This window comes from Hemiscyllium ocellatum, chromosome 7 (assembly GCF_020745735.1).
Source record: "Hemiscyllium ocellatum isolate sHemOce1 chromosome 7, sHemOce1.pat.X.cur, whole genome shotgun sequence".
NCBI classification, from domain to species: domain Eukaryota; kingdom Metazoa; phylum Chordata; class Chondrichthyes; order Orectolobiformes; family Hemiscylliidae; genus Hemiscyllium; species Hemiscyllium ocellatum.
This window is the reverse complement of record NC_083407.1, coordinates 91283523-91310799: the sequence shown is the minus strand read 5'-3', so window position 1 is coordinate 91310799 and position 27277 is coordinate 91283523. Positions and strand designations below refer to the sequence as shown.

The 27277-nt window shown below is 39.0% G+C and overlaps 1 protein-coding gene across 4 annotated transcripts in view; it reads right to left on the bottom strand.

Annotated features, from left to right (window-relative positions):
• Positions 1–27277, bottom strand: part of LOC132817207 (collagen alpha-3(VI) chain) — an 82933-nt gene that overhangs the window by 15626 nt on the left and 40030 nt on the right. For 2 of the 4 annotated variants that reach the window (XM_060827495.1, XM_060827496.1), the window contains 5 exons: positions 24776–25369; positions 16455–17084; positions 12672–13259; positions 5222–5860; positions 1208–1786 (listed from right to left, as the gene is read on the bottom strand). In XM_060827495.1, the coding sequence (XP_060683478.1) occupies positions 1208–1786; positions 5222–5860; positions 12672–13259; positions 16455–17084; positions 24776–25369 (3030 nt within the window). The remainder of the gene's footprint in view (positions 1–1207; positions 1787–5221; positions 5861–12671; positions 13260–16454; positions 17085–24775; positions 25370–27277) is intronic. The other 2 variants (XM_060827498.1, XM_060827497.1) reach the window with 2 other exon arrangements.

Genomic DNA, 27277 nt, shown 5'->3' with positions numbered 1-27277 from the left:
CGTAACATGGACGTTTCTTGTGGTGGGACAATTTTGAGCAAGAGATCCTGGTTTTAGATTAAGCGGTGGCAAATTTAAAATAAACATGAGGAGAAATTACTTCTCTCATAGGATTTTGAATCTGTGGAAGTCTCTGCTCTAGAGTGTGGTGGAAGTCCAGACATAGAATAACTTTAAGGAGGAGATAGACAGATCTTTAAACAGTGACGGGCTGAAGGGTTGTGGGGAGCTGCAGGAAAGCAGAGTTAAGGCCAATATGAGATCACATTAGAAGATGGAGCAGGCTTGAGGAGCTGGATTGTCTACTCCCACTCCTAGTTCTTGTGCCCTGTAGTTCTGACTGCATGGCAGAGGCTGGAATTTAAATTCAATTAATTAAATCTGGAATTGAAAGCTAGTCTCACCATTTGAAAAACCCATCTGTTGCACTGATGTCCTTTATTAGGGCAGAAAATCTGCCTGCTTTGTCTGGCCTACATGTGATCCAGATTGACGTACTTGAGGTGACTCTTGATTGTTCTTCGAAAGGGCGCAGCAAGCCACTCAGTTCAAGAGAGTTCAGGGATGGACAAACAAATGCTGGCATTGTCAGCGCCCTCAACATGCCATGAAAATACTTTTTAAAAGTACATTCCAAAAGCCTTTCCCCCCCAGGAATGTTACCCTGCTTAAACATCTCATCTATGTTTTGCATCATGTTTCTTTTCTAGTAACCAACTAATGTTGTTAAGTGACGATTTTTGGTAATACTTTCTTTGACTTCTTTCCTTCTTCTTTCTCTAACTTTTGCTTACACATAGGTTATTGAGAGTATGGAGAAAAGTATAATTGAAATCACAATCCGATCAGCCATGGTATTATTGAGTGATGGATCAGGCTAGAGAAACAGAATGGTTTAGTAATGCTCCTAATTCATAGGTTTGTACGTTAGTACGTTCCACGTTTGTTGATGATGTGTACTATGGATATTAGGTTAGTTTTGTTTTGGTGACAATTATTGCACAACTCAAGAATGACCAATTGCTACCTGCAAAATACTACATTCTCATCTTTTGTGCTAAAACTTGAGATTGAATTTGCAAATGCACCATGTACTTGATTCTGTCTTTTCTATCAGCTTTAAACAAACATTCTTCTTATTTGATATTTTGAAAATTCTTTTCTGTTGCTATCAGCAAATTGTAATGTATTGTTAAATGATCCTTACCGTCAAGTGGTTCAAGAGAAACTGATTTCAGTATCGATATCAACTGTTGTTGGATTTGTGCTATAGTCTGAAAGGTCTTTTGTATAAAGATGAAATCAGGAGAATAAACTATCTGTTGTAGCTCTGCAGAATGGACAGCTTTGGCTCCAATAACAATGGGCACTATACCAGCTCTCTTTAAAGCATGTGCTGCCTGTCCGACATCATCCCTGGACTTGCCAGCAGTGATCAGCACCAGAATCTGTGTAGCTCCCATATCTTTTCTGCTCCCAGCAGATGCGATAAAGACATTTCTTGTAACATAGTTCAGTGCCGCGCCAGTGTTGAGGGCTCTTCCTGTTTTCCGTCTGAGCAATGTTGTTGCAGCCAATACTTCATCTTTACTTGCGTAAGTATTAAGTCTGAATTCAGTTTTTGAGTCATGACTATATTGCACCATAGCAATTTGATCTTTGTCAGGGCCAATGTCGAGTTCCTGGATTACTTTAAGCAGAAATGCACGAACTAGGGGAAATGCTTTACCCATTCCAAGTGTGCCATCAATAAGGAAGACAATATCTGTTTGCCTGGCTGCAGGAGCTAAATAGAAATGTAAGGAAAGAGCAGAAAATCATAATTTATATAATACAGCAAAAGATTTTATACTAATATAGCAACTTTAACACCACAAAACATCCCAAAGCATTTCACCAGAGCATAACCAGAACAGAAATATATTGAACAAGGTCTTTTTCAAAGGTTCTGTGAGAGGTGGAGAGGTTTAGGGAGGAAATTCCAGAGGTTCTGCCTCAATTCCTGGAGGCAAGGCTGAAAATAGAGCAACAAAGGAAGTACTCAATGCATAAGGCCAGATTAGAGAAGCACAGGGCTCTTAGAGGATTCTAGATCTGGAGAAGGTTACAAATGTGGGGGGGAGGAGTATGACATTATAAAGGGATTTCAACAGCAAAGTTAGAATTTTACAGGGAGCATAACTGTGAACAAAGGGTGATGAATTGACTCAAGGTTATAGAGCATGGAGGTTAATTTAATGGTTGCTAAAATTCAAAGCATTTCTCTTTCTACCCCAACAATTTGCTAATTAGTTTGTTAATTGCCACAACTTGTCACTTCACCATCATATTGAATATACGCATAACATAGAGAAGAATAAACCAACTCTTAGAATCTAAACCACTATTATTCAATTACCAGTTAGATAGGTTACCAATACTGAAAGTTTTCTTCACAACTTTAACATAAAATTCCATGTACAGTAGTAAGTTCCTAATACAATGATAGTCTATATGTTTGGATGAAATTGCTGGGGGGACATATTTAGACTCAGGAACTGATTACAAGAGTGCATAGTGAAATGGGAAATATACATTTTTAAATAATTAACTGTTCAATTATTTAATTACAGCTAATAGTAATTAGTAATTTGTGGAAGTCTTTCAGTGTTGAAACACATTTAGAATCATGTGGAATCTGTTGTGATTTTGAGGTTGATACACTTTCTTGGCTACAAAAACAATGGGCATTATATTGTCCTGATCGTATCAGCTAAACTCCAAGGAAGATTCACTGATTTTCCCAGGAGCGATGAGTGCAAAATTACTGAAGCTGCATCTGTGATCAATATATTTATCATATAGTTCCATGCACCATCTGTATTTAGGAATATTCTTGTTATAGTTGCACCTTTTTAAAAACAAAATTGTGTTCAAAGTCCAATCTTCAATCAAGAATATATTGAAACCAAATTCAATTATTGAATTGAAATTATATAATACCACAACAATCTGATCTTTGATCCAACATTGAGTTCTTGAATAATTTGAGTAATTCTTACTGTTAACTACTTACAGTTGAATTACTGTTTATTCTGCCTGTTCTATAATTTTTTGTTACTCATTCACAGTGATATTAGCTAGTCCAGCACTTATTGTTCATCCCTGATGGTCCTGGAGAAGATGGTGGTGTTCTTAAGTCATTTTCATGTTTCTTCACAAGTCCTACAAATGTTTAGTGTTTCTAATTGCAAATGTCTGCACAGAATAGACTTGGGCAGCAGGCACTTAAAGTTTATTTAGAAGCAAAAGGAGAAAATGCTCTAAAAGCTCAGCAGAGCTGGCAGGATCTGTGGAGAAAAATCAGAGTTAATGTTTTAGGCTGAGTGACCCTTCCTTAGAACTGATGGTAGCCAGGAAAATGTTGGGTTATACACAGAAGATACGGTAGGGTGAAGAGATTAAGGAGTAAACGTTCGATGTGGATAGGGCCCAAAGAGAGGGAGAACAGCCAGACTGACAAAGGGGTGGATATTGGTCTGGCTAGGAAGGTGAATAGTTATTAATGGGGACTGATAGTGGTTAACAATGCATTGTGTGTAATAGCAGACAGTGTGCTAACAAAGCAAGGGGTAAGGACATTGAAGTTCTCAAGCCTCTTGCATATAAATTTAATATTTTTCCAGCTACCATTAGTTCTGAGGAAGGGAAACTGGACCCGAAATGTTACCTCTAATTTCTCTCCACAGGTGCTGCCAGACCTACTGAGCTTTTCCAGCAATTTGTTTTCATTTCTGATTTCCAGCATCCACAGTTCTTTCGGTTTTTACTTAAGGTTTTTTTGCTGACTCCAAGACTTTGGAACAAACCACATCTGGCTTCATTAATAAGTAGTCCCCTTGAAATTCAGCATAATTGCGAGAATTGAAAGGGGCCATTAAGGTCTGACACTCTGCTGGGAAAGGAAGGAGCAGTAAGAGGAGGAGAGGTTCTAAGCTGTATGCTGTATCCAGCCAAGGATGTTGACGGATTAATTTCCCTACATGAAGCTCTCAGGCTAACAAAGTTTGCGACATCTGCACTTCAGTAAGGGTGTCTTCACGGAAATTGCAGCAACAACTGTAATTGCAATAAACTGTGGCAATATACATTTCTGTGCCCGCCAGTTTGGAGCTGAAGATATGCACATCATTGTTTGTAGTATTTCATCCATTGTTGTGTAAGGGAGGTCAATGCGCCTCTCTCGTCTCTGGAAGACAACTAGCTATATTTCACTCTCGCTTATCAGCAGAGAAAGCATGGTGTTTCACAAGGAATGCTGATCTCCCCATGAAGTAGAGTAGCATTGACTATATGTGTATCGCTCTGTAGGCGCTACCTATTAACTCTGTCCTGTGCCAAAACTGGATGTGATTCCACTCCCTCAATCTCCAACTGATTTCTGAGCACAGTCAGTGAATTACGCAGGTCAATGCCTGGCAGTAGTCATGAAGTCTTCCTCACCAGCTCTGTTTGGCCAATCAAGACAAAGCTCAAAGGTGAGTGCTGGGTGACAGTCGAGTTGATGACACTCATGGTGATCCTGGTGTTCAATCCATAATCATGTGTGCATGTCAAAGCATTGGCGCATCCAATCAGCATCTCTGTAATGAGAGGTCGCAACACAGCAGGCCGAATGGCAGATGGCACCACCCTTGACATTCCTATAGCACGTTCATAAAGCAATAGAACAGGAAAGAAAAAAAGCCTAACAATGCCTCAGAGAACGTTCTCTGTTATTCAGCAAATTTAAGAGAACAATGTTGCTCTACAGTAGGCCAATGATTACTGATGACAGATAACAGTGCTAACAGTCTCGGTTTCTTCCCTGCTAAAACAAGGAACCCTGAAGTTAACTGCCTCAAAGGAAAAATGGCTTCCAGGGTTAAACATTCACTGAGAGACAGAAGTGAGCTAAAATGTTGATTGCTGAAGGGAAATAAAGTGATTTACAGGCAATAAGGCAGACAACGCTACACCATGAGAAGCACACATTATGTGTCAAGAGGGTATAGTTGAATATTGCACTGCCACTCTGAGAGTATGGTGGCCTGCCTAGAAGAAAATACTCTTGATGTTTCAGGGTTTATAAATACCAACAAATGTCCAACTAATCTTGTATAATCTTCTTTCTAGAAGACTAAACATCCTAAGTATTAGAGAAATGCACAAATAAGTAAAGCACAAAACCCAGTTTGTGTACCTTCTTCACTCGTAACCGCTGATTCACCAGCAATTACATTTGACTCTTTAGTTGTTGCTGTTGGAGCAGTTAGTATCGACAATGGTGTCATCACCCTTTCCTGTACATGGGGTAGATTTCGGAATTCCTTGACACTGAAAACTAAATTGGGGCCAGTTGCAATTTCTTGTAACTCAGCTGAATCTGCGTGTCGTACTCCAACGGCAAATGTCGTTACGGCAGCTTGCTTTAGTTTATCTGCAAATGGTTTCACAGCATCCATTGATGTACCTCCAGTGAACAACACCAGAAATTGAGGAACCCCTTGCTCTTTTCTGCTTCCAGCACGACTAGTGAAGTGGTTCCTCAAGACAAAGTCCAGTGCTGTGCCAGTATTGAGCATTGTGCCACCTTTTAACTGGAGTCCTTTGACATGACGCAGAATGTCAGCTTTTGATGAGTAGGTGTTAAGATAGAATTCTGTTTCTGCATTGTGACTGAACTGTGCTAGACCCACTCGCACTCGGTCACTGCCAATATTTAGATTCTCAACTATATTTCTGATGAAATCATGGACAAGATGTAAATTTGTGTTTCCAACATTCTCTGATCCATCTATAAGGAACACAATATCTCTCTTGTTCACTTCTTCAGGTGAGACTGAAAAAAGAATATAAATGCAATTAGCAGCAGATCATGTAAGAACAGATAGCCATTATATACAATGAGTTGAATATTTTGCTCTTATTATGATAGATACATATCACCTCAGGTGCCATTAATTCAACAAACTTTAGGAGTTATGCAATAGACAGAGTGACAATAAATGAAACCATAGAATCACAGAATGCTTGCAGACAGAAGGAGACCATTTGTCCCATCAAGCATGGAGGGTTCCCTTTAACAGCCATTTTGCCAGATGCATTCTTCAATCTTTTCTCTCTAGTCCTACTTTTACCTTCCTTTGGACAGCCAGTCTATTTCATTTGAAAAGCCATGTTGAATTTGCCTCTGTTATTCTCAAACAATGCATCTGGATCCTAACCACTTGCTGCACAAAACATTTTCCTCAGGTCATCTTTGGTTCTTGAAACCTGAAACTCCTTCCTCTCAACCTTTCTGTCGCAAATTTCTCCCTATCTATGTAACTAGATGCCTCACAATTTCAACACCTCAATCATATCATATCTCAACTTGTTTTTTTTTAATCCAAATAAAGGACAACCCCAGATTCTTCAATTTATCTACAAAACCAAAGTCCCTCATTCACATATCCATTCTCAGAAATCTTATCTGCATGTTCCTCAAAGTCTTTGCATCCTTCTGACAGTGTGGCACTCAGAATTATACACATTACTCCAGTTGAGAACCAACCAATGTTTTATGAAGATAAGTCAGTAAGCTTCTTTGTAATCTGTACTACTGTTTATAAATCACAGCAACCATACACCATCTTAACATTTTTAAAAAAACTTTATTGCCATTTTCAACAATTCTTTAACAATTCTTTCTGTGTTCCGGAGCACCCCCTCCTCTCTACCACTCCTTCACAATTATACCCTTTAGTTTATAGTTCCTTACCCCAGTCATTTCACAAATCTCTGTTAAATTGCATTTGCCACAAGTCTGCCCATTCCACTAGGCTTTTTTTTTGAAGTCTAGAAGTCTATCATTAGCTCCTCACAACTCTCAATTATTTCAAAGTTCTGTTATCTGCAAGTTTTGAAATTTTAACCTGCACATCCAAGCCAAAGTCATGAGTAAATATGATGAAAAGCAGTGCATTGAATACTGACTCTAATGGGAACAACATTGCATATGTTCCTCCAGCTTGAAAAAAAAAGTCACCTCCACTCTATCTCTGTTACTCAGACCACTTTGTATGTTCCTGTCCTATAATTCAGCTGTTGGACTATAACCTGGTGTTGTGAGATTTTTAACTTTATAATTTAGCTGACAGCCTATTCTATCAAAAGCTCCTGGAAGTCCACATCAATCACATTATCATCATCTTTGTTCAATTCTTTGTCATTCACAACCTATATGAAATTTGACAATCTATATCTGTCTCTATCATTTCTCATTTGTAAAAAGAAAACTGAAATCGATCAACAAAATTAGATTCACAGCAAGTAATCCAGGAGGGAAACATAGTGGATCAAGGAAACGTGCGTAGACTTTAATTTAAAAGGCTTCCTCAAATGCTTTTCAATTGGACTCTAACCCTATGCAGATCATAGCATACAGGTGACATGAGATAAATGTTGTTGATGTATTTTCAATCTGAAAGAAACCCTTCTCAGATCAGTACATTCATGTTCTGTGGGGTTAATGCTTTCTCATTCCAGCAACTTTGAGATCAAGATAGTCATAATATTATCTTCATAGCATAACTGTAACCATTCCAACTCCCACAAAATAAAATCTTTGCAGCCTATAACCATTTCACTGAATACATTTAACTTAAGATCATTCAGTAAAGATTAGACTTTCATCCTCTTTGTCTAAATTGATAGTTGAAACCAGAGTGATGACAAGCAAAGACCTTAACTGACAAGATTTGTATAACTGAGCAAGTTAAAGCATTTTTCCAGACATATGTGTGATTTGATAAAACTGAGGATTTAATGAAAATATTATATAAGCATTTTGGATTCAGCTTCAGAAAGGAAGTGGATGTTGTAAAATTAACACTAAAAGTGGAAAATTTGTGAAGGAAAGATTTGCTATCTGAATTAGCATTACTGAAAATTGGGAAATCATCTGGTCCAGATGGAACACATTCTAGGTTGCTGAAAGATGCAGAATGTAGAAATTTCAGAGCCATCAGCCAAACTTGTTCAATATTTGTTGGCGTATGAATAATGTCAGAGGACTGGAGGATTGCAAATGTGATATTATTAATCAAGAAAGAGTCAGGAGAAAAGAACAGAAACTACAGACTACTATCAGCTTAACATTAGTGATGAGGAAATTACCAAAACCATTCTCAAAGACATAATAAACTTTAATTTGGAAAGGCATACATGAGTCAAAGAGATCCAATATGGATTTGCTAAAGACAGTTCGGAATTATTTAGTTGATTGAATTCTGCAGGAGGTATATAATAATAATAATAATGAGATGTTTTGGACATGTCTTTTTAATTCAGGGTAAAATGGTGGAGGTCACATGAACTTTCTGAGGGCTACTTCATCCAGATAGTTAATTATCAAAGACAGGCTCAGACAGTGTTGCTAGGTGATGCTATACAGTAATAAAAACTGAAAGAACTGCAGATGCTGTAAATCAGAAACAAATACAGAAGTTGCTGGAAAAGCTCAGAAGTTCAGGTGGTATCTATGAAGAGAAATCAGAGTTGGCATTTTGGGTTTTTCTGAGGAAGGGTAACCGGACCAGAAATGTCAACTCTGATTTAGAGTCATAGAGATGTACAGCATGGAGACAGATCCTTCGGTCCAACCTGTCCATGCCGACCAGATATCCCAACCCAATCTAGTCCCACCTGTCAGCACCCAGCCCATATCCCTCCAAATCCTTCCCAATCATACACCCATCCAAATGCCTCTTAAATGTTGCAATTGTACCAGCCTCGACCATATCCTCTGGCAGCTCATTCCGTACACATACCACCCTCTGTGTGAAAAAGTTGCCCCTTAGGCCTCTTTTATATCTTTTTCCTCTCATCCTAAACCTATGCCCTCTAGTTCTGGACTCCCTGACCCCAGGGAAAAGACTTTGTCTATTTATCCTGTCCATGTCCCTCATAATTTTGTAAACCTCTACAACGTCACCCCTCAGCCTCCGATGCTCCATGGAAAACAGCCCTAGCCTGTTCAGCTTCTCCCTGTAGCTCAGATCCTCCAACCCTGGCAACATCCTTGTAAATCTTTTCTGAACCCTTTCAAGTTTCACAACATCTTTCCGATAGGAAGGAGACCAGAATTGCACGCAATGTTCCAAGAGTGGGTTAACCAATGTCCTATACAGCTGCAACATGACCTCCCAACTCCTGTACTCAATACTCTGACCAATAAAGGAAAGCATATCAAACACCTTCTTCACTATCCTATCTACCTGCGACTCCTCTTTCAAGGAGGTATGAACCTGCACTCCAAGGTCTCTTTGTTCAGCAACACTCCCTAGAGCCTTGCCATTAAGTGTATAAGTCCTCCTAAGATTTGCTTTCCCAAAATGCAGCACCTCACATTTATCTGAATTAAACTCTGTCGGCCTCTTCTCAGCCCATTGACCCATCTTGTCCAGATCCTGTTGTAATCTGAGGTAACCCTCTTCACTGTCCACTACACCTCCAATTTTGGTGTCATCTGCAAACTTACTAACTGTACCTCCTTATGCTCGCATCCAGATAATTTATGTAAATGACAAAAAGTAAAGGGCCCTGCACCAATCCTTGTGGCACTCCACTAGTCACAGGCCTCTAGTCTGAAAAACAACACCACACTCTGTCTTCTATCTTTGAGCCAGTTCTATATCCAAATGGCCAGTTCTCCCTGTATTCCATGAGACCTAACTTTGCTAATCAGTCTCCCATGGGGAACCTTGTCAAACGCCTTACTGAAGTCCATATAGATCACATGTACTGCTCTGCCCTCATCAATCTTCTTTGTTACTTCTTCAAAAAACTCAATCAAGTTTGTGAGACATGATTTCCCACACACAAAGCCATGTTGACTATCCCTAATCAGTCATTGCCTTTCCAAATACATGTACATCCTGTCCCTCAGGATTCCCTCCAACAACTTGCCCACCACTGAGGTCAGGCTCACTGGTCTATAATTCCCTGGCTTGTCTTTACCACCCTTCTTAAACAGTGGCACCACGTTTGCCAACCTCCAGTCTTCCGGCACTTCACCTGTGACTATCTTTCTTTCTATCCACAGATGCTGCCAGACCTGCTGAGCTTTTCCAGCAACTTCTGTTTTCGATGCTCTATGGTGTTCAGGTTGAATTTATTATGCTAGTGTCTGCTTCTCAAACTTCTGGAAATCTGTTTAAGGTTTTGGCGGTCAAGATTAACTAATTGGCATTCCTACCTACAAACAAATCTAATGTGATGCTCATAGGGATGAATGCACAGGTGGCCATTTTTGAGATGAGGTTACAACAATTCAGAGCATTTCACTGCATATCACAAATAAGCAGCTATTTTTAAGTTGTTAACAAGTTGTCACTGCTTGGCTTAGTGAACTACCACAGCCAGATGTGGGAGAGAAATGATCTCTAGTCATAGAAATACATCCCACGGGCATCTAAGGCATCCAAGAGATTTATACTTTTGGTCAGAGGGGAAGAATCATCAGGACAGTCATTACTATGCTCGCGAATTTAGGAAATTCTTTGAAAATCAAGGGAAACACCTGAAGTGAATCATTCACTGAAATGGGGAATCATTAAAAATAACAGAATTAATGTGGCCCCTCAACTGTGCTCTGTCATTCAAATAAGGTCAAGTTTTTCCATTAAAAACCTGGTTAACTCAGCCTTGAATACATTCTACAATATTTAGCCTCTATTGCACCACTGTGAAAGACAATGCAAAACACTAGCAAACCATTGGTAGCTGGTAGAAACTGTGAACTGTTTGCAATACTGACTGTAAATCTGCAGAGAGAGTGATAAGAAGTCACCATAGGTTAGCTCTTTCATTAGAGACAGATGGCTAGTAGTGGTTTAACCTGAGAGTCACAACACCTCAAGCGAGGGGGAGAGGTCGAGAGGGAGAGCCCTTCATTATAAAGGCTGAGCAGGAACTGAACCCATGCTGTTAGTGTCCCTCTGCAATGCACACCAGCCAACTAAACTGACTGGCTCCACCGAGAGACTGATGCATGATCAATATGAAGGGAGCATGTCCCTTTCTGTAACTTAAAGTATATGTTGCCTACAAAAAGAAAGGTTGAGTTCATATTGTTCCTAGTCCTTTTTTTTAAACAATAAATGTTTAAAAAAGTGATATCTTGAAGTGTCATTATTTCAAGAATTAACTAGAAATTCATATTACTTCAAATTATTGTTTTCTGTGTTGATCATAATGAGTATCAAAGAATGTTGATCTTTTAAATTTATTTGTGGAATGTGGGCTGACCAATATTTATTGCCCGTCCCTAGTTGCCCTTGAGAGTGCCTCAAGGCCATGTCGTAAATGTTTTATACTTTGATATTCAGAAAGCATTTGAACAAGTGTTACACAGGCGATGTGTTAAGTTCAAAGTTCATGAAATTAAGGAGTCTGTTGGGGCATGGATAAAAATTTAGTGCAGTGCCCATATAGAACATAGAGGTTTAATTATTATAGACGGGGAGATGGATTGCAGAGCAATTCCCTGAAAGTCATTTGGGTCCGTTGTTATCCTTGATTTTTAAGCACAGCATAGACTTGGGCATAGGGAGCAGAATTACAATACTTCCTGATGATTCAAAAGTTTGCAATGCACTGGATAATTATGAGGATGGTTATGAATTTGTTATGAAATTGCCAAATATATTCCAGATGCCAATCAGTGTTAAAGTTTAATTCAACCTTTACTTTTATAAAGTGCTTTTCTTATCCTTGTGATCTGCTAAAGTGCTTTGTCACCAATTGTAATATAGGACCCCATCGAGCAGCCAATTGGTACACAGGAAGCTCCCACAAATAGAAATGTGATAATGACCAATCTGCTTTTGTGATGTTGATTGAAATCTAAATCTTGACCTGGACACCAGTAATAACTTCCTTGCTTTTCTTTGAAACAGTTATACCGAGTCTTTTTATGTCTATCTTAGAAAGTGCCTTAGAATGAGAGAGGTTTAACATTTTGCCCCAAGAAACATCACTTTCGACAATGCAGCAGATAATGGCTGGTATCTGGATTTCGTGTGACGCACTTTAGGAGAGCTAATATTGATAATACTAATAATAACTAATGCATCTGTGGAGAGAAACAGTCAACATTTCAGTTGAGGAGATTTCAGAAAAGTTGGAAGATTTCTCCCCCAAAAAAACAGGTTAAGACTTGGACATTTCCAAAGTATTGATCTGTTCAATAGTGTAATAAGAGAGAAATATTTCTCTCTGATGTGTGGCTCGGAAACAGAAGTCGTAAATGTTAAATCTTTGGAAAAAACCTAGAGGAGATATTTCACTGAGAATTATCAAGATGGGAACCATTGTACATGAACAGGTCATGAAAATTAAATGCACGAATGACTCTAAAAAAGGAGTTAATAAGGTATTTGAGGAAAGTTAACTCAGAGGATTACAGACAAGAAATGGTGAAATGAGACTCAGCATGGCTTGTTCTTTTAAAGTGCCAATACAGGCACACAGGATTTCTGGCTTCATTCAGGGTTTCTGGTTTCTATGAGTCTATGGTTTCACAGGTTCAACTTCTATTAACTTAAATTTAGAGCATGTTGTGTAAATTGATGGCACAGATTAAACATAATTGATCAAAGGCTTCTTACCTTCAGTATTAACAGTAGTTATTTCCTCAATAATGAAAACGGTTTTAACTTTAGCTACCAACTCCTTTTGAATACTTTGTAATTCCTTGAAATCTCCCAGTTTCAAAACAAAATTCGGTTCATAAACGATCTTATGAAGCTCTGCTGTTTCGGCCATCTTGGCTCCAATAGCAATGGGCACGATACCAGCCTGCTTCATTGCATCTGCTGCCTGTCCAACATCATCTTTGGATTTCCCAGCGGTGATGAGCACCAGGATTTGCGTAGCTCCAGCAATGCCTCTGCTCCCTGCAGATGGACTGAAGACATTCCTTGTGACATAGTTCAGTGCAGCACCGGTGTTGAGGGGTCTCCCTGTTTTCAGTCTCAGCTTTTGTACTGCATTGAATACCTCATCTTTGGTGGAATGAGTATTGAGGCCAAATTCAACTCTTGAGTCAGAACTGTATTGTACCACAGCAACTTGGTCTTTGTCAGGTCCAATTTCAAGCTCCTGAACTACTTTCTTAACAAAATCACGGACTAGAGGAAAGGATCTTCCCATTCCAGGAGACCCATCAATTAGGAAGACAATATCTCTCTTCCTGGCTGCAGAAATTGAGCAGAGATTTACATAAATATTATTTAGGTAGTTATCTTACAGAGTCAGCTAAGTAATCAGGAATCTGATGTGAACATTAAAGTATACAGTTTTTGTGGAGTACTCTATAGAGGACCTGAATGCTGGGTTGAGTATTTAGATTGATGAGATTCAACTGGAGTGCTTACCCAATTTTGAAACATGTGCACCCTCAGAGATCAGTGAAGTGCCAGCCCTGCTATAGGGCATGGAAAAGCACAGCAGGTTAGGCAGCATCCGAGGAGCAGGGTTCCACAATCCTCGTTCCTGATGAAGGACTCATGCCCGAAACGTTGATTTTCCTGCTCCTCGGATGCTGCCTGACCTGCTATGCTTTTCCAGTATCACACTCTTGATTGTGATCTCCAGCGTCTGCAGTCCTCACTTTCTCCTGCTATAGGTCATTTCAGCTTATCAACCTCAAGATGTTTCTTTCATCTTGGGGTCCAGCTGAGAGTTCTTTACTTGTGTTCCTACCTCACTACTGTGGGCAATGATAGGGAAGAAAAATCTATTCGAAATACACGAGCACAAAATTTGTCTCCATAATGCCTTATAGTGTTGAAGCTACAAATGCTTTTGCAGTACCAACATGGTGTCATATTGTGTGCACAAACATCGAGCACAGCCCGGTCTGGGTGCCATTTTAGTACGGGCATTAACATTGACATTAGGAATGTCCAGAGCAGACAGATTGTGATGTCAGGCAACATGCAAAGGTGATTTTTGAGACCGGTTCTGTATTTCTCTCCTTAGAGCTCCAGTTTTCTTTCTTAACTTCAAACAGCTTCATCTGTGCTCACCAGCAAGAAAAGAGGTCCACACCAACCAGCAGCTTTTTTTAAACAAAAGATCGTTAACTACATTCAAGTCATTTGCTGATTGAATTTTACGTGCATTTTAAAATTTTGTAGAAATGCTATGAGTTTTCTAACACTGTTTGAAGTTTATAAAGTTGATCTGAGATGGTGATGTGTGTGAGGAAGCCTTTGATTGTGACTTCAGTTGATGTGCATGAACTGACTCCTTACTTTCAATCATGGGTGCTGTAATGACCATCACCTTTTGCCTGCACATGAGAGGGAGATTGAGCAGCGACATTTCAGAAGAGGGCATGGAGCTGAGTGAGGAAAAGGAAGGGCAGAAAGCCGCTTAGCAGCAGCCTTTTCTCGCCAATGTCTTCAGGTGAGCTTTTCTCTCACTTCAGTCTGAGCAAGGAGGGGCTCAGTAATATCTGCCATCTCTCACAAGCAAATCTGCAGTGTCAGAGCACAACAAATGCAATGCTGTCAAAAATCATTATAGCAATGTATCAGGATCTTTTTGACCTGACACAGATACATTGCTAACATCAGCTTGTTTGTATTCCACTACGGCTTAAGAAATGCTTGTTATTCCAGGAGAGCAGAGTACATTGTTGTTCTCTCTGAATAGACAAAGCATACATGGGGCTTTTGCAGGATAGTCAGTTTCTGCGCAGGCCAGGCTGCCATTAAGCTGCACACACCCGATTCTTCTTTATGTCACATCTAAATGAAGAGATGTTTCATAGCCACAAAGGGTTCCACTCTCAGAATGTGCAGTTAGTCCTAATCACACCATGCACGTCAGTGGCCAATGTCCTGGCAGTGGTCACAATGTCATTACTCTGCTGTCTGTCTCTTCATTTTTGAGGCACCAGGTCAAGTCAGATTGTGGTTGTTGGGTGACAAGGGCTATCTGCTGGCTACCTGGCCAATGACACTGATGTATAACCTAACAACTACATGGTCAGTATGTACATAATGAGAGTCAAGCTCCCACATGAAACATCATTGAACAGACTTTCAAAATTCTCAAGTAATACTTTCATTGGTTATAGAATTGTGGAACAACTTTGCAGTCCTCAAAGTGTGTGTCAAAAATCACTGTGGTCTACGATATATTACTCGCCACACTGAAGGCACATTTTTGCCAGCAGACATAAAGCAAGCAGCATTTTCTAAATCTGCAACGTCTACTATCTAGAATAACACGAGCAGCAGATTCATGGGAACACTCCCACTTGGAAGTTCCCCTCCAAGCCAAATAATATCCTCACTTGGAAATATATCACCTCTCCTTCATTGTCACTGTGTCAAAATCCTGGATCTCCCTCCTTAATAACATTGAGGCATACCTGATCACAAAACTCACCACCTCAAGGTTAATTAGGAATGGGCAACAGATTCTGGCCTAACCTGTGAGCCCTCCATCCTGTAAAAGGATTTTTAAAATGTAGAACTATGAATATTACGCGCGTGTTGTGGTTCATAGAGAATATCTGTAGTTGAGTCAAGGTGAAGCGATGAAGTAAGCAGTGTGTAAGAGGCAGGTAGTTTCTTTATAAGGGTATTTATACATTTAAAGAAGCACTCATTGATCATGACCACCTGTGTGGGATCATTAAACTCCTTCATACACTCTATCTAGGTGCACCGCTGAAATTGACAGTAGTGGCTGTCTCCTCCCAGTGCCTTTGTAATGTACAGTTGGAGATCAAGGTATAGGTCAAGGATTTGTCTCTCCTCCTGTCCATCTCCTGTGCCAGAGTCTCTTATGCTCACTTTTTTTGTCCAGCCATATCATTTTCACTTTCCCTGCAGGTAATACAGTCTTCCTCAGCCACTTCCAGCAATCGGTTGCAGTCAGGAAGCACTTCATCCTTAAGAGGAAAGCAAAATACTGTGGATGCCAGAAATCTAAGATAATAAAAAGCAGAAATGCTGGAAAAGCTAAGCAGGCCAGGTAACATCTGTGAGAAGGGAAACATAGTTAACATTTTGGGTGAACATTCTTCAGATGCTGCTGAAACGGTTATTTCAGCATTTTCTCTTTACACTTCCCTTTAATGGTACAAGCTGCCTTTAAGTTGGACATGCTAACTATGAGCGGTGCTAATCTCACATGAATAAGGACCCCTGCAGAGCAATGTGTTTAGCACAGGTCTACACAATCATCTTTGTTTTTTAATTTACCGGCAGCCTAAAATCGATCTGTATGATGATGAACATTCCACAGATTAATCATGTGTTGTGACCCTCATGCTATTTTTTTTGGAATTCATCCAAATTTTCTTCCTATTGGTAACTCTACTGGGAATGCATTGATATCTGCAAAAAAAAGATAAAACTTGACTTGTGTACCTTCTGTTGTAACCACTTTGTCTTCAATAGTTATTGGTTCTTCGATAACTGTTGGAACTGCCAGTGTGGTCAGTGGTATTATCATCTGATTCAGTAAGTCTGGCAGAGAGTGGAAATCATTTACACTGAAGATCAAACTTGGGTCAATTGCCATCTCTTCTAACTGGGCTGGGTCTGTGTGACTGACTCCAACAGGAAAGGTCATTACTGCAGCTCGTTTCAAAGCATCTGATGGTGCTTCTACATCATCATCCGATCTTCCACTAGTAACAAGTATCAAAAACTGAGGGATGTTTTCTTTTATTCGACTTCCTGCAGAACTAGTGAAATAGTATTTACTGGCAAAATCCAATGCTGAACCAGTGTTGACCGTTGCCCCCCCTCTCAATGTGAAGCTTCTGATATGAGACAGAAGGTCAGCTTCCGAAGAGTATGTGTTTAGATAGAATTCAGCTTCGGTGTCGTCACTGTACTGTGCCAGACCTACTCGCACCCTGTCATTTCCAATGTCTAAGTTCCGAATTATTCTTGTGATGAAGTCCTTGACATAAGGTAAATTGGTGTTTCCAACATTGTCTGATCCATCGATAAGGAAGACAACATCTCTCTCACTCATTTCCCTTCGTACAACTGGAAATAAAAATAGACACCAAGTCAGACAAAGTCTCTGAAAAATCTGTTAAAGCTGCCAGATTGTAATATGATAAGTTCCCACAAAATATTCTAAATTCTACTGGACACTTTAATCAGTTTTGCATTTTTTGTGCTTCCTAAGACTCAAGGGAGGCCTACACTGTCCAGATACATTTGTCAATTAACAATAATTAATGAAAGGTTACCTCAGTGGAACCTCAAAGGGAATAATCTCAGGATTATTAAATGAGCCAAAAGCAAATTGCAGTGGAGTGAATGAAATTAATGAGAATTGGGCTTCAGTTCATAGTACACGTTCCAGTGCTAGAAAAGTGGGAGCTGTGCATTTTGGAGACACTTCACCTGTACCATGCTAAAAACATATACTGGTGAGTTGTGTAATGAAGTAAAGGTGCCAGTGTTGGACTGGGATGAACAAAGTTAAAAATCACACAATATCAGGTTATATACCAACAGGTTTATTTGGAAGCACTAGCTATTGACTGCTTGCAGACTGAGTGGTTTTTGAACCAAATAAAATGTATCTGCAATTACAATTCTGCAAATGCAAATTCATCCCATAGACGTGTGTATGTGTGTGTGTGTGTGTGTGTGTGTGTGTGTGTGAGAGAGGGTATGTGTGTTTGCGAGCGTGCACATGTCTATGTGTGTGCACATGTGAGTGTGAGTGAGTGTGAGATTGTGTGCATGCTTAGTAGAGTGTGTGCATGAGTGTGATGGAGTATAAGCCTGTAAGAAGATGTGTGCATGGGTATGAGACTGTGTAGTGTAGTGTGGTCACCTGTAGTGTGACGTGAACTCAAGGTCCCGGTTGAGGCCCTCCTCATGGGTACCAAACTTAGCTATCAGCCTCTGCTTTGCTACTTTGTGTTGTTGTGTATCCCGAAGTCCGTCTTGGAGAATGCTCACCCGAAGATCCAAGGCTGAATGTCCCTGACCTCTGACGTGTTCTCCGACTGGGAGGGAGCATCCATGTCTGGCGATTGTTGTGTGCTGTGCATTCATCCGTTGTCGTAGTGTCTCCTTGGTCTTGCCAATGTACCAGCCTCAGGGCATTGGGATGGCCTCAACCAGGACCTTGGGTTCATGTCACACTACAGGTGCTCCACCACACACACACACACACACACACACACACACACACACACAGTCTCTCTAACTCCCGCACGCGCACATATAAGTCTATGGGGTGAATTTGCATTGGCAGAATTGCAATTGCAGATACATTCTATTTTGTTCAAAGAGCAAACAATCTATCCATGTAACATTTATAAATTCCTACTTTGGAAATAGAACCAGTCTGGCTCAAGACTGGGATACAGACAGACTCTAACCTCACATCTTTAATACATTGTCTGAGCTGAGATGCCACTTTATTTTATAAAACCTTAAGTTATCTCAAGAATATGACTGGAATTAAGTTCTGGATTGACATATTAATAAACTGAAACCTTCAACTAATTCTAAAAGATGAAAGACTTAACAGCAATCTAGGTTTGTTTAATATATTGTTTCAGTTGCATGACACTGAGATCTTTTGCTATAAATTCTGTGTCTTATGATCCTGCTCCACAGCTACCTGATGAAGGAGCAGCACTCCGAAAGCTGGGACTTGCAAATAAACCTGTTGGACTATACCTGGTGTTATGGTGATTTTTAACTTTGTATAATGAGGACAGTGGAGAGGGCTTTAAACTATGTTGTGGGAATGAGGGAGAAAATGAGAGAAGATGTGATAAAATTAAAGAGAGAATGCAAGAGAGCAAGGAAGTAATAGGGAACCGATACCAGCCAATAAGGTCGGAGTGGTGGAAATAATGTAAAGGAAGAAATAATGGCACTTTATTTGAATTCAGGTATTGTTCACAATGGATGAGATAAATTGTCATTGAGGATACGTAAATGTGGGCTGACCAATATTAGGAACTGAATGGCAAAAAGAGAAAGGAGTTGTGGTTGTGCTGTAAATAATGTATGTGATCGCTACATTAGTGGGACACAATCCTAAATAAGAAGATCAAGGTGTAGATTCAATTTGGGTGCAGGTAAGAAATAGCAAGATTCAACAAAAAATGGTCGGTGTTGTTTAATTGTTTACCATTAAACAGTTATGGTAATATAAAGCACAGTATAAATGAGGGAATTAGAGGTCCGTACAACAAGATTAACGGAGCAATCATGGAGGTCTTCAATCTGACTAGGTAAATCTAATTCATAATAAAGCCATAGAGAACAAGCTGCTGGAATGTATATGTGATGGTCTTCTGGAACAATGTGTTGAGGAAATCTATTAAATATCTAGTATTAATGACTGAGAAGGGGATCGGTAATAACCGTAAAATAGCTCCTAGGAAATAGTAATAGTAATAGAATAGAAATTTGTACTATGTTTGAAAGGGATGTAAATTAACCTGAAAATAGAGTTTCCAATGGAAACAATGGAAGCATTGAAGGTGAGGGAGATGAATGGTCTTTAATGGATTGGGAAATTACATTAAAAGGTATGATAACAGACAGGTAATGATTTGCATTTAAAAAGTAAATACTTAACAACATTCTTTTGAAGCACAAAAATATAGAAGGAAAGCTGATGCGAACATGGCTAACAGGGTAAGTTAAAGATTGTCCCATATTAAAGGAAAGCTTATCAAGTTTCCAAATTAAGTAGTCAGTTTGAAAATGGGAGCTTTTAGAATTCAACAAAGGAGGGCCAATAATTTAAAAAGAGAAAAAATATCAAGTAACAAGGAATTGTAAATTGGACTGTGCAAGTTTTTGTAGATATATAAAAAGAAAAATATGAGCAAGAACAAATGTGGACAGATGCAGAAGAATCAGCAATGGGGAATAAAGAAATAGCAGGTAAACAATACAAAAGCTTTCTGTCTGCCTTTATGGTCAAAGATTAATCCAGCAATACTGCAAAACCTAGGAACAATTGAAAATGAGCAACTGTCATCTCCCACAATTATATAGATTTTGGAATGCTTCCTTCAGATTGGAAGGGAGCAAATGTAACCCCACTACTTTACAAGTGAGTGAGGGAGAAAAAAGGGAATGACCGACTAGTGAGCCTGTCATGTGTAGTGGAGACAATGCTAGAATCTGTTATAAAGGATGTGAAAACTAGTCACTTGGAAGGTAATGGTAGGATTACGAAAAAATCTACATGGATTTATAAAAGAGAAATAACGCGTTTGACAAACCTGTTAGGGATTTTGAAAGAATAACTGGCAGAATAGAGAAGGAGGTGACCAGTAGAATCGATGTTATGACCAGTGGGGAACTACAAGGCTTGGTAAACATAGGAACATAGAAAATAGGAGCAGGGCAGTATTTCAGCCCCCCAATTGTTCACAAACTGCATCAATGTTTTGGACGTTGTGATGAAATTTAATACTTCAACATTTTCCTATGACACAACACTGGGTGGGAATATGAGTTGTGTAGAGAAAGTAAAAAGGCTTCAGGGAGGTTAAGCTGGACCATGTAAGTGAGAAAGAACAAGGTAGATATTGGATAACATGGAAAAATATAAAGTTATCCTTTTTAATAGAAAAACAGAAATGCAGAGTATTTATTAAATGGTGAGAGTTTGAGAAGTGCTGATGTCCAAAGAGACCTGGGTATCTTTGTTCACAAGTCAGTGAAAGCAAGCATCCAGGTGCAGTAAGAAATTAGGAATGCAAATTATATATTGGCTAATATTGCAATAGGAGGTGACTACACAAATAAAGACGTTTTGCTGCAATTGTATAAAGTCTTACTGAAACCGATTTGGAATATTTTGTGCAGTTATAGTCTTCTTTCCGTTTGAGGATATGTAAGAAAAGTTTACCAGAATGGTCTCTGAGATATAAGGATTGTCCTACAGAGGGAGTTTTCCTACTATTTATTCATGGGATGTGGGTGCCACTAGCTAGGCCAGCATTCATTGGCCATCCTTAATTGCCTGTTAGCCAATTCTGGTAAGGGTGGCAGATTCAAAAGGTGTGGTGCTGGAAAAGCACAGCCAGTCAGGCAACATCTGAGGAGCAGGAGAGTCGACATTTCCAGCATAAGCCCTCGCTCAGGAATGTGGTGAAGAGCTTATGCTCGAAATGTTGTCTCTCCTGCTCCTCAGATGCTACCTGACCGGCTGTGCTTTTCCAGCACCACATTTTTTGACTCTGATCTCCAGCATCTGCAATCCTCACTTTTTCTCTAAGGGTGGCAGATTTCCTTCCCCAAAGGATATAGTGAACCATTTAGGTTTCCACAATTATCAACTGTGTTTAACTAGCTTTTTTGTACTATGCATAGTTTAGAAGAATAAGAGGGATCTCATTGAAGCACTAAACCTCATACAAGCTGAACAGGGCGTGATGCAGGAAGGATGTTTCTCCTGCCTAAGGGGTGGAAAGCCAGAGGGTGCAGTCACAACATAAACCAGAAGTCTTTCAGGATTGAGATGAGGTAGATATTTTTCACTCATACCTAGTTTCCTTTGTCTCACTACTATTGGCCATCTTCAGCTGTTTAGGCCCGAAGGTCTGTAACTACTTCCGTAAATATCTTTGACACTTGCACTCACTCGCTCTACTTTTAAAATACTCCTGAAATCTTGGCTCATTGATCAAGAAGTTTTTTTGTTTATTTGTGCTATTATCTCCTTTAAATGACCTGGTATCAAATTTTGTTTGATATTTCTCCTGTGAAGCACCATGGGACATTTCATGATCGCAACTAAATATGCTTAATGTCGAAGAATATATTATCTGAATCTAAACCTGTTTCCCAGGTCATTTTTTAAATTGAGTAAGTAAAGAAGCAATGTTTGTTTACTTCTGGGAAATGAAGTCTGGCAAATGACTATTGTGCATGTAGAAGAACAATAGAGAGATTGTGACAGCAGCATGGTTAGTTTCAATGAAATATTGGACAAGAGAACATTTTAGAATATATAATTAAACTTAAAATGAGTGATCGTTTCATCAGATGGGTTTATCATGTCCAGTGATCATATGGTCTTCTTGATGGACTGTAATGATGAACGTTTTATTTATTTATTTTCCAACTTATTCCCAAGGTATCTTAGTATCTAAGATGGCGCCATAAGTGGCAACTTTGTAAACTTTTCACTGTAATCGTAATGAATACATGTGACAATAAACCTAATTCTAATTCTATAGTATGAATAAGACAGATGCTTGATTATATAAATAACATTATATGAATAACAACAGAAATTGTATAATGAGCTTAACTAAAAATGAGACAGAATGTTGGTTGATAAACAAGAAATAAAAGGTTATATTTTTGACGGTTGATGCTGAGATTTGGGGTAAGTAAGTCAGGCGTCATTGTTAGGTCAACTTTTGATGTCTGGATGATTTGCACTTGGTCTTTGAAATTACATTATAGAGACTTGTAGTAACACAAAATATGAAAGTGCTGGCAAACACAGAAGTGGAATGCAAAAGACTTGGCGAGGACATGTACTAATTAGAGCATTGGGAGACAGACCACACATATGATCTGGAGAGTTTTACAAAGTACTTGTAATCCTGAAACAGATCATTCATCCCAAAAGGCAAGATTCACTCCAATCAAGCCTTCTTCGACTCTTCATCATCTAACCATAGCAATTTAGTCAAGTCCCTCATCAAACTCCTACTTGCAAGAGTTCATGGCAGCACTAACTGAGGCTTTTGTGGACATGGGCAATGGTGCATTAAACCTCATTGTGATCGTCTATGCAAACAGTTTGATTGATAAGGACTATTAAAGTGCAGTCATAGGTTCTTCGACACTAATCTTTATGTTTCTGACATTAAATTGCATTAGCTATTCGTTACGTGTTATCTTCAGATATGCTTTTCTGATCAGACTTTCACTTGTAACCAACTTGGGCTTATCTACCACCTATTCCAAAAGCAGTTTTAAAAGATAAAAAAATACTTATTGATCATTTGCCTCATTCCAGAACCTTTGCTATTTGGCTGTCACTCTGCTTCCCAGTGTCTACTGCACCATGTACTCTTGCTCAAGGAAAATACCAAAGTCATGGGCTGGTAATGGTAGCAAGAAGATTTTAAAATGGATGCTGAAACATATGTTAAACTAAAAAAAGTTACAAAGTCAATTCTAATTTTTACATGTTCACATTATTCCATCCAAATCTACACTTACTGAGAATGCTAACATGTCACCACACATGTGAAATAGTTATTTAGCAAACAGAGCTTAAGTATTGCTGAAGAAAAAAAACTGTTGATGTCATTCATCCTGCTCTCACAAAAGCAGACATAAGAAAGCAAACTTTTAAAAGAAACAACTATTTACATTGCATGAATCATAGGTAGATAGGATAGTGGAGAAGATGTTTGGCCTTTACTGGCCAGTACATGGAATATAGAGGTTGGGAGGCCGTGTTGCAGCTGTACAAGACATTCGTTGGGCCACTATTGGAATATTGCATGCAATTCTGGTCTCCCTGAAACTTGAAAGGGTTCAGAAAAGACTTAAAAGGATGTTGGAGGGTTTGAGCTATCGGGAGAGGCTGAATATACTGGGACTACTTTCCCTGGAGCATGGGAGGCTGAGGGGGTAACCTCATAGAGGTTTATAAAATCATAAGGGATATGGATAGGGAAAATAGACAAGGTCATTTCCCCAGGGTGCGGGAGTCCAATACTAGAAGGCATAGACTTAAGGTGAGAGGGCAAAGACTGAAAAGGAACCTAAGGGGCAATTTTTTCACAGAGATTGGTACGTGTATAAAATGATCTGCCGAAGGAAGTGGTGGAGGCTGTTACAATTACAACATTTAAAAGGCACCTGGATGGGTATATGAATAGAAAGGGTTTAGAGGGATATTGGTCAAACGCTGGCAAGTGGAATTAGAATAATTTAGGATACCTGGTCAGTATGGACAGTTTGGACCGAAGGGTCTGTATACCGTGCTATATACCTCTATCCCTCTATAACCCTACGCAAAAAGCAGAAAAAGTGTTTGTTGATTTGTAAGTAGAGAAAGACTGATCATGACATTACCAAACATCAGTGAATGTTTGACACAGGTTTTAGTGTTAGATGTGGTTAGACAAAACTTGCTGAACAATCCTAGGTACAGTAAGGATTACACTCATAATATATTTAAAGTTATCAATCAGGCTTGCATTGTGGCTTACTTTTATTTGTTAAAAGTTATGTATATTGATATTTAGGGATCCCTTCCTTGTAACAAAACTTTTCTTTTTGAATTTGCACAAATATTGGGACAATATTTCTTTGGTGACTTCTCCACAGCAACACAGTAATCATAGTGAGCTTGCAAAGAAATCAGCAGTGTCTTCTGTCTGCAGTATAAATGGTCATTTCTGTTGAAATTATATTTGTTCGTGCATCTATCCTGATGAGTGCAAGATGAAAAGCATCATTACCAATACTCAAAGGAAATTGTTGCGAAGTCTCTGATTTGTTAGCAGTATAAGTAAAAACCAATTTGGATCACCTTGCATTAACATTCTTCATAAATAATTTACTTTAGGAATTTGTCGTGTAGAACATCTTTGCAAGTTATAAATCTGTAATCTTGTTTACCTCTTTCAATATTAATTACTCCCATTCAGTATGTTTTTTTTTAACATATATTAAGTCACTAAGCAATTTAACAAGGGCTTTACCTTCAGTGGGAACTGTTGGTTCCACAACCACAAACACTGCTCTAACTTTCGACAATAACTCTTGTTGAATATTTGGCAATTCTTGGAAGTCTCCCAGTCTGAAAGCAGAGTCAGGATGAGACACTATCTGTTGTAGTTCTGCTGTATCTGCATTCTTGGCTCCAATAGCAATGGGCACGATACCAGCCTGTTTCATTGCATCTGCTGCCTGTCCAACATCATCGCTGGATTTCTCAACAGTGATGAGTACCAGGATTTGTGAAGCTCCATCAGCTCCTCTGCTCCCTGCGGATGGACTGAAGACATTCCTTGTGACATAGTCCAGTGCAGCACCAGTATTGAGGGGTCTTCCTGGTTTCAATCTCAGCTTTTTAATTGCATCTGAAACTGTATCTCTAGTTGAATGAGTGGTGAGGTCAAATTCAAGTTTTGGGTCAAAACTGTATTGTACCACGGCCACTTGATCTTTCTCCGGTCCAATATCAAGCTCCTGGATTATTTTCTTCAGAAACTCTCGGACTTGAACAAATGATCTTCCCATCCCAGACGATCCAGCAATTAGGAAGACGATATCTCTCTTTCTGACTGCAGGAACTGAACATTAATATACAACATCAAAACATTAAAACAATTCATGGAAAATAAATCTGTGTTTTTTTTTGGAATAGAATTAGGATCATTATAATAATCTGAAGGAAAGGTTTCAGTTTGCTATTATCACTGTGGTCTAATCTTGACTGTGTCTCAGTTCTTCCATTAAAGAAACATTCATATTTTCTATATGGAAATACCCCAAGTGAGTTCAACAAAATTGGATCAATGCATCTTAAGGGTATTATTTGAAATGATACAATTTGTTTTGTCCTTTCCTGTTATTTGTTTATTAAGATGCAAGATTGGGATCACGGGAGAAGAAATGCTTCCACACTTTTCCCAGATTAACTATGAATTTCTTTTTTTAGGTTGAGCTCACTTGTATGATTACACTTGGAGTCGACAGCACTTCTTTAGAGGAAGTCTCATTTCAAACACAATTTTAGTAATTGATAACTGCTTTTGATTAAATTAATTGTCACTGAGATTAAGGTATCATGGTAATAATGTTTAAAAACTTGTAGCAAATTTTGAAAACAGGATTTGCTGAATTGAAATGAGAGAGCATGCTTAGTTGCAATGGAGAATCTGTATTTAAAGTGTCAATAGTGATTAAAAATTTGTTATGAAATCAAGATAGGGCAAGACTAGATTTGCTTTTTAGTATCTCTAATCAGTGGTCTCTTAACAGGCAGTATTGGGGAGGTGATGGATGGTCAATGATGCTTCAGTAATCCCATAAATAGCAAAAGAATGCTGGAACTGGCAAATCAAGATTCACCAACATATTCAGCAAGTCCTCACATTTTAATCTTGTAAGTGGATGAGAACTCAAACTAGATATCAGAAATCTCCACATATATTCACAGAGTGACATGATCTTTCATTCTATTATACTTTATCCCACTGCTTAATCCCAAAGTTAATAGTAAGAAAAGTCTGATACTCAGCCTGCATCTAAACATATGATCATCATGCAGATAGCTAAATGAAATTAAACATTGAATCACTCAATTTCCCTTATTAAATTTGCAATCTATCTGTAAAATTTAATAAAATGTTACCCACAATCGGCAAGAAGCTGCCACAGAATGAAGAGTGGAAAAAGAAATGCCAAAATAATGGGAATAATAGTCACAATGTTTATACAGCACTGCCACAAGTAACACATTGCAGATTTTTGCAGGCTGCATATCAAGCTGCTATCTGAATGAATTTTCTTATTTGATTTGGTTTACACGTGGTATGGTAGCTCAATGGTTAGCAGTGCTACCTTACAACATTAGGGACTCAGATTCGATTCCTGTAATTGTCTGTAAGAAGTTTGTACATTCTCCCCATGTCTGCATGGGGTGCTCCAGTTTCCTCACTCAGTCCAACGATGCGGATGTTAGGTGGATTGGCCATGCTAAAATTTCCTTGCAGTGTCAAGGGATGTACAGGTTAGACGGATTACCCATGGAAACATGCAGGGTTATGAGAACAGGTTAGGGGGCTGTAACTGGGTGGGATGCTCTTCAGGGGGTTGGTGCAGACCCAATGGGTTGAATGGCCTCTTTTCATGATAGTGAAGACTATCATGTGGGAGACAAGTCCCAATCACCACCTCTCACTTTATGAGCATTTTGAACAAGTACTTCATTGAAAGGAGTTTTATACGACTGGTACATGTCCAATAAGAAACAGATTGAGGGGATTGTCAATACAACTTGTTTCTTTCCCTTTAATAATCTTAGTAATTCCTAATTCCTGTTAACTGGATTCCTCTGAATGGATGAGAATCTCGCCTGAAACTTATTCCTTACCCTCTTTTTGACTCCAATTTCCTGGAATCCACAATAACATGCCAAGCCTCTTTCTTAACTCACACAACAAACCTATGGAGACATTTTTCTGAACAGTAAGAAC